This window comes from Salpingoeca rosetta (assembly GCF_000188695.1).
Source record: "Salpingoeca rosetta unplaced genomic scaffold supercont1.18, whole genome shotgun sequence".
Taxonomy (NCBI): domain Eukaryota; class Choanoflagellata; order Craspedida; family Salpingoecidae; genus Salpingoeca; species Salpingoeca rosetta.
This window is the reverse complement of record NW_004754916.1, coordinates 1,070,933-1,078,995: the sequence shown is the minus strand read 5'-3', so window position 1 is coordinate 1,078,995 and position 8,063 is coordinate 1,070,933. Positions and strand designations below refer to the sequence as shown.

Genomic DNA, 8,063 nt, shown 5'->3' with positions numbered 1-8,063 from the left:
ACACACACACACACACACACACACACACACACACACACACACACACACACCAAGAGGACGATTGCTGGTGGCTCCGTGTTGAAGATGCAGTATGGGAGCTCGAGGTAGTTGATGAAGCCGCCATCAACCGCGCAATCAGGCGCATGCTTCACAAAATAGCAAGTGTCGTTGTGCGCGTGGAAGTTGCCACACTATGGGACCACAATGACGTAGCAGGTGAAAAGGTGAACCAAGGGAATACAGCAACGAATGGTCACCTACAAATCGTGCGCACGCACACACGAGCACCTCACCAAACAACCAATCAACCAACCAACCAACCAACCAACCAACCAACCAAACACACGCACACACACACACACACACACACACACACACACACACACACACACACGCACGCACACACACGCACACACACACACACACACTGTCTCTCCACCAATTCACCCACAGTGGCGTTCTCGAGAGCTGGAGGAATGTCATCTGTGAGCCAGAGTGAAAGCGTGCCATTGTCCAGGGATCGCGCTACACGCGCGGTGGACTGGCCTTGCTGAACGCGGTTCGTCACCGTGCTGAGCACAAGCAGGCCAACAAACACACACGCAAACACAACGCAGTAGCCCAGCGCTTTTCCTGGGAAGACATATCATAATCACACCGAGAAGGAGTTGGTGTGACTGTATTGTGAGACAAGCCCTCATCACAGCACACACACACACACACACACACACACACACACACACACACACACACACACACACACACACACACACACACACACACACACACACACACACACACACACACACACACGCAGGCCATGTGCTCACGTGAAGCGCGTTCAAGGCGGTGTTTGCGGCAGTGCTTTTGAGCTGTCGACGATGGCCACGATTTCATTGCCAGAGGCGACTCATCTCCATCCACATCCGGATCCCTAGCTGCATTGACAACATTCCCCTCAAGCTGTGCACCACATGTCCTGTTTGTGTTGCTGTGCCGTATTCTTCTTCGTCCGCGCGAGTCGGGTGCACAGCCGCTGCTGATTTGCGATTGAGTGGCAGCCATCCTGCACACGGGGCACCCAGCACCCTCGCGGCTACGCCTCCTTGCGCTACCCATGGTGCTGTGATCGCGGCAAGGCCCTCCAAAAGCATCCGCTGTCGGCGTCGGCGGCGCCACTGCTGAGTCGTGGCTCATCATCACGGGATCTTACAACACCACACACGCACCCTTCTTGTCTTCTTGCTGTCTTCTCCTGGGGCGCCTTTGTTTGTGTTCGCGATGGCGCAGGGCCTGCGACTGATGTCAGTCTCAAAACTTTAAATACACATGGAATCGATTTGAAGAAATTTTAAAACAAATACGGAAGAAGATGTTGATGGCGAGTGCGCCAGCTCTGGCTCTGAGGGCTCTGGCTTTGGTTGCTGTGGTGTGGGTGCTCGTGGCCGCCTTTCCCGCCGCAGCAGCAACCTCAGCTGCCTCCGTGAATGACGAGGAGGAGGCAGTTGTGATTGAAGAGGACGACGCTGGCTCGCTGCGGATTACAACGCGTGATCCAAACAGCAAACTGTTCCTGAATGGGGTGGATGTGCTGCAACAGCTGGCGGAGCAGCGTGCGTTGCTGGACCAAATTCAGCGCGTGCAGTGCACCCTGGCCCCGCTGATCGACACCACGACCTTGGCAGGCGTCGGCTCACCTGCGGCAGGCCTCTACTCGAATGCTGTCCGCGCCAACAATGGTCTCATTTACGGCATTCCACGCAACGCTGACAACGTTGTCATCATCAACCCGTTGACAAACACCGCCGACACCACGACCATGGCGTCCCCAGCGTTGCTGTCAGCCAGCGACAAGTGGGCATCGGCCGTGCTGGCGCCAAATGGGCTCATCTACGGCATACCAGGGGCACACGAAGCTGTGCTGGTGATCGACCCGAACACCAACACCTTCAACAGCACCGCCATCGTCGTGGGCGAGCCAAACGAGACCAAGTGGCAAGCCGCTGCCCTGTCCAACGAAGGCAAGATCTATGCCTTGCCCGTCAGCTCGAGCACGCCCATCTTGGTGCTGGACACCGCGACCAACACAGCATCGACGCTGCCCAATCCTCTGAGCACGATAGGATTCGCGTGGACCAGTGCTGTGACTGCGCCCAACAACGACAGGATCTACGGCGTGCCGTACCAGGCCTCGTTCGTGCTGATCCTCGATCCCGCCACCAACGCCACCGACGTCACCACCATCATGGGCCTGGGTGGAAACGCGAAATGGGCCAGTGCTGCCCTAGCTCCAAGCGGTCTCATCTACGGCATCCCTCTCAACGCACTGGACTTGCTGGTCATCAACCCGTTCACCGACACGGCTGACCGCGTCCCGCTCTCACAGGCTGCCCCAGGCACGCCAAAGTGGTGGGGTGCCGTCCCGTTGCTGAACAGCGACCTTATTGTGGGTATTCCACACGCCATGACGAGTGTTCTGGTGGTTGACACGGCGACCAACGCCACGCGGGAGGTGCACGTGCCTGGCCTTGACACCGATGTGTACTCCCGGTTCATTGGCGGTGCTGTGAGCTTGTCCAATCGCGTCTACGCCATGCCGTTCGATGAAGACGCCATCCTCACCATCGACGGCTCCTGCTTGTGACCACGCGTACTAGTGTGTGTGTGTGTGTGTGTGTGTGTGTGTGTGTGTGCGTGGCTGGAACTATTTTATCGACTGAGTTCCATGACTGCTTTGACTCAAGCCTCTTCTGTCTCCTCCCTATCGAATGTTACATTACCATTCACGCGCTACCTCACATTGGGGCATGCTGTGTAAGTCGCTGTCTTGTATTGGAATTCAAGCAAATGAAGAAGAAACAACCGCCAAAACCGCATGTCCTGCCATCGCCATGCTATCGATATCACAACGCACACACACACACACACACACACACACACACACACACACACACACACACACACACACACACACACCCGATCACGACCACGCGCCTGTCACACCACATCACCATGACCACATCACATCACTGCCCCTCGTCCTCCTGCTGGGGTGTCGGCTGCGGCACGAAGAAGTTGGTGGCAGGTGCTGGCGTCACGCCGGGCATGGGTGGCGGCGCACTGCCCTGGTCACGCACGCGGTCACTGCAGGCGTGTGTGTTGTTGGATGTTGGGGTTGGGGATGAGCTGACCGAATGTGCAATGCTAAACCTCCTTGCACCACTGCACCACTACACACACACACACACACACACACACACACACACACCACACACACACACACACACACACACACACACACACACACACACACACACACACACACACACACACAGGCACCACCTCCACCAGCAGCAGCAGCAGCATCGAAAGACGTACTCTGCGTGCAGGCCTGGGGTGGCGAGATAACTGCGACGGTTTCGCTTGTTCGCCCGGCGCTTTGGCGGCTGATGTGCACCCTGTGTCAGTCAATGTGTACAGCAGAAGCGGCACCGTGGTGATAATGAGTACGCGCGCCGCCGCAGCCAATACAGCCGCCTTCCAAAACAATGTACAGTCAACACACAAGCTCACACACACACACGCACAAATAGAAACACACAGATACACATGCGTGTGCTTGCCTGTGCTGCTTGGCCGGGTGCTGATGGCTGTGGCATGTGCCCGCCACCGCTAAGGTGCTGCTGCTGCTGCTGTTGTTGTGACTTTGGAACAGCGACATTTGTTGGGGGCGGTGCCACCTTCTCGTTCATCTTCGCAATCGCCTTCTTCCGCTCCTCAGGATCAACAGGCAGCCATGTCTGGTGTGGGCATGTGTGAATGGTTGGGGAAAAGGGCGTCAGTGCGAGAGCAAAACGAAACAAGCAGCAAAGTGATGGACACAGTTGCCAATGGTCAAAAGCACAAACGAAGCAGCTTTGACGTGATGGTACAAGCAAGATCGCCCACCACCACCATCCACCCATCCACCCATCCATCACCATCATCATCACTACCGCCATCATCATCATCGTCGTCACCTTGAGTTCCTGGTCAAACTCCAGCGGCGTGTCGCCATCATCAAGATGCGCTGTCGGTACGCGCGGTTTCTTCGAGCCGCCAAACAGGTAACTCAGCAGCCCAAACCCGCCCGCCTTTTCTTGCGCCTGCTTCTGCGTTTGGTCTTCGGGCTGCGTTGTGTCTGACGCAGCTGTCCTGCTGCCATCGTCGTTGCTGCCATCGCCGTCGTCACCACCACCATCGCCGCCCGTGTCGTGATCACTCTCCTCCGTGTCGTTGTCGGTTGTGTTTCGGTCAGCATCGCCGCCGTGAGGAGGAAGATGGGGGAGACGCGAGTTGCTTTGCGCACCCGCCTGTTGCTGTGCAGTGAAATCAAACGGCGAACTATACCCGCCCGTCTGTGGCTGTGGCCGTGATTGCGGTTGTGATTGCGGTTGTGATTGCGGCTGTGGCTGGTGTGCAGTGGTGGGCGGGTGCATGGGCTGGTCAAACGGCGTTGATAGCGGCTGGGGCTGGGGCTGGTGGTGGTGCTGCTGTGCAAAGGCGCCACTGCTGTGCGAGAACGACAGCGGATCTGTCAGCGCTGGGGAATCCACGCGGCTGGAACAACGAGGCAGAGGGGGGGGGGGCAAGAGGGACGATGCAAAAACAGGATGAAGGTAAGCTTTGCTCTGTCGTGTTCTGTTGGTGTGTGTGTGTGTGTGTGCGTGTGTGCGTGTCTGTGTGTGCGTGCGTGCGTGTGTCTGTGTGTGTATCTCATCAGCAAACGTGTGCCAACGTCCATCATAATCCCTACCTGTGCGAGGCCGACGTGTGCTGCGATGCTGCGGACTGCTGTGCGTCGTGCTGGAGCAGGGATGTCGCCCCAGCTTCGCCTTGCTGCTGCTGTTGTGGTCGTTGTTGTGGTTGTTGTGACTGTTGTGGTTGGGGCACCACAGGCTGTGCCATCGGTTGCGTCATGGCGTCTGCAGGCGCCGCCGTAAAGCCGAGGCGAGGTTGCATCATGGCATCATCACCATCACCGCCCGTCATCGACGCAGCGGAGCCGGCGCCCCGTCCACCGGCATGCTCCGGCTCATCCCCACCAAACTGCGGCTGCTGTCGCTGGTCGTCCGCGTACTGCTGATGCTGCTGTTGTGGTTGATCGTACTGCTGGTGCTGGTACTGATCGTGCTGCTGGTGCTGGTGCTGATCGTGTTGCTGGTGCTCGTGCTGATTGTGTTGCTGGTGCTGGTGCTGATTGTGCTGCTGGTGCTGGTGCTGATTGTGTTGCGAAGACGGGGTGTCGGTGGCGCTCATCGTTGCCTGTTCGTGCTGCCACTGCCGCCACTGCGCCGCGTCTGCGCTGCTCGTCAGATCAGGCATGCTACCCATGGGCGACACATCCATCCCGCCGTGCCCAAACATGTCCTCATCGTCACCACCACCACCACCACCACCACCAGCACCGGCACCACGGGTCTCGTCGTGCGCGCGCGCGAATGCAGTCGTCGCCACATCTGCGTGCGGGTGCTCTGGCTGCCGTGCTGTCGCTGTCATTAGCCCTGCTGGCTCCTCGCCACCACTACCAAACGTGGATGGCTGCATGTGCTCATCATCATCAGCATGTGGGTGTGCGTCGTGTATGTCGTGGGCGACAGCGCCTGTTGCTGTCCAGTCCTGTGAATCACGTGAGCCATCAGTGGCAGCAGCAGCAGCGTTGTCTTGGAAGCCCGAAGTGGTCTCAGCAGGTGCACCCGTTGATACCGCCTGCTGCTGTTGTTGGTGTTGCTGTTGCTGATGGTGCTGCTGCTGTGCTGTTTGTGGTCGCATTGACGCCAGCAATTGCGGACCCTGTGCAGTGACGCATGTACACGGGGGAATTGGCGGAAACATGGGGAGGAGGATAAGGAGGAGGGAGGGGGAGGAGGTGCATGCGATTAGCACAGGCGCAGGTCAGCGGGGGACCAGGTAGCCAACATAAGCACAGCCACACTGGTAGACAAAACACACACACAAACACAAGCACAGACACAGACACAGACACAGACACATACACACACAGACACAGACACAAGCACATACACACATACACACACAGACACAGACACAAGCACATACACACAGACGCACACACACACACACACACACACACACACACACACCGTGTGAGTCCAGAAGGATGTCATGACGCTGTTGCCAGCACATGCCGGATTCGATGCAAGAATACGCAGTGCGAGCGAGACGACAGCGGAGAGGAACGTGTATGACACATGCAACATGCGGCAGTGCTCGGCGGAGCACTGGGCCAGCATGCCTGCAATGGCTTCGCAGTAGCTCAGGGCAACAGCGGGCTCCCCGCACTCGCACGCGTGCACGGCCATCCAATACAGATACACGTGGAACCCGGGAATCAGCTGCAATGCGTGCATGTTGGACGACTGCACAGCAGCAAAGAGCGCCACTTCCGTCAGCTTGATGGCGAGGGCGTTGGCAAACGCAGACGTGCGCGCAGCGCCACCGCGGTGGTTGCGTGCAAGCAACATCGTGTTGGGTGATGATGCTGATGATCCTGCGTCTGCTGACGATGATGATGGAGTGGCGATGATGGCCGGGAGCTGCCCGAGGAGAAGGCGGCACACGTCGTGCGCTGTGCACTCGTCCTTGGCGACCAGCGAGCGGGCAAGATGCGACACAACGTCACTCGCACTCCTGGTAGGGCAAGGGAACAAGAGGGGGGGGGGGAGGGAGTGGCATGAGGCACGGCGTACAGCTGTAAGAAAGCAAGAAAGGGGCAACCACAAGCAGAGGATCACAATTACCGCTACGATGTCATCGCCACCACCATCACCGTCACCACCATCATCGCCGCCACCATCACCACCACAACCCAATCAACAACCATTTCGACCACCACCACCATCACGAGCATCGTGGTGCCTCGACACTGAGTGCACTTCCGCCCCCCCTCTCTCTCCGTCTCTCTCGCGGTAGGGGCACCTGGTAGGGTTGTTGAGGAAGGCGAGGAGCGTGTCTGTCCACTGCGTGACGTCGTCGTACAGTGGGGGCGCCGCTGGTGGCGGTGCGGGGACATGTCCGGCAAAGGCGTGGTACAGCACGCCCAGCGGATGGCTTGGCGAGAAGCGCTCGTCCGCAACGCTGAAGTGCAATGCATGGCAGGGTTTGTACCCGGGCGTGTGGGTGGTTGGTGGGGGGGGGAGACGAGGTGAATGAGGCGCAGGTGTTTGTGGTACTTCAAAAACAACACGAGATTGAGATTGCAGAAGAGCAGAAGGCACCAAGCGCACACGCACACGCACACGCACACGCACACGCACACACACACGCAAATGCACAGCACATGCACACACACACATATGTGCACACACACACACGCACACACATGTGTACGCACACACACACGCACATATGCACACACACAGCATCACCCACCGAGTGACGACGCGCTTGTGGAGTTCTGGTCCAGTGTACCAGGCGAGGATGAGGGCGTGCTCCCAGAAACCCGCCTCCAACGCCACCTTACACGCCGCCTCACGCTGACCAGCAAGGAGCAGCGCCTGCATCTGTCGCATCTGCTGCTCCCGCTTCCTCGGATCACCATGATCCCCACCCACAGCGGCTTCCAAGCCAGCCGTGACAGCGCTATGATTAATGCCCTCCACCAGTTCGTCATCATCACCAGCATCTTCATGATCACCACCACCACCGCTGCCACCAACACCAATACTATCACCGCCGACGCGGGTGCTGATGGCGCTGTGCGTCTGCAGGAGGGAGGACACCTGGTCGAGCAGGCCCGAGCTGAGCGACAGCACGCCCTCCGGTGTGGGCGGCTGCGGGAACCCGTGGCGACACAGCATCGCCAGCAGTCGACACAGCAGCACTTTGCTCGGCGCAAACTTGTTGTCGTGCAGCCAATCGGAGAGGGCGTTGACAAGTTGCGCCACGCCACCAGCACTCAGCCCCTGCATGCCGAGCATGCACTGTGACACGTCCCCCTGTTGCAGCACCACCACGTCCGCCCACGCCGCCCGGAACACATCGTGGTCGTCGTCGGTGCTGGC

General features: G+C 58.5%; 3 protein-coding genes across 3 annotated transcripts in view; 1 reads left to right on the top strand and 2 right to left on the bottom strand.

The window, feature by feature from the left end:
- The window catches only part of PTSG_06644 (uncharacterized protein), a 6,732-nt gene extending 5,423 nt beyond the window's left edge, over positions 1-1,309 (bottom strand). The window contains exons 1-3 of the mRNA XM_004991975.1: positions 831-1,309; positions 452-633; positions 51-191 (exon numbers count right to left, since the gene is read on the bottom strand). Of these exons, the coding sequence (XP_004992032.1) occupies positions 51-191; positions 452-633; positions 831-1,200 (693 nt within the window). The 5' untranslated portion in view covers positions 1,201-1,309. The remainder of the gene's footprint in view (positions 1-50; positions 192-451; positions 634-830) is intronic.
- Positions 1,310-1,372: 63 nt separating this feature from the next.
- On the top strand, positions 1,373-2,644 carry PTSG_06643 (uncharacterized protein; the record flags this gene model as incomplete). Its single annotated transcript, XM_004991974.1, has 1 exon — positions 1,373-2,644. One exon carries the CDS (start codon positions 1,373-1,375, stop codon positions 2,642-2,644), a length of 1,272 nt encoding a protein of 423 aa, XP_004992031.1.
- A 306-nt stretch (positions 2,645-2,950) lies between these two features.
- Positions 2,951-8,063, bottom strand: part of PTSG_12463 (uncharacterized protein) — a 9,789-nt gene continuing 4,676 nt past the window's right edge. The window contains exons 7-14 of the mRNA XM_004991973.1: positions 7,432-8,063; positions 6,979-7,137; positions 6,144-6,690; positions 4,796-5,832; positions 4,020-4,599; positions 3,624-3,800; positions 3,379-3,458; positions 2,951-3,144 (exon numbers count right to left, since the gene is read on the bottom strand). The exon at positions 7,432-8,063 is cut by the window's right edge and continues 1,072 nt beyond it. Of these exons, the coding sequence (XP_004992030.1) occupies positions 3,027-3,144; positions 3,379-3,458; positions 3,624-3,800; positions 4,020-4,599; positions 4,796-5,832; positions 6,144-6,690; positions 6,979-7,137; positions 7,432-8,063 (3,330 nt within the window). The 3' untranslated portion in view covers positions 2,951-3,026. The remainder of the gene's footprint in view (positions 3,145-3,378; positions 3,459-3,623; positions 3,801-4,019; positions 4,600-4,795; positions 5,833-6,143; positions 6,691-6,978; positions 7,138-7,431) is intronic.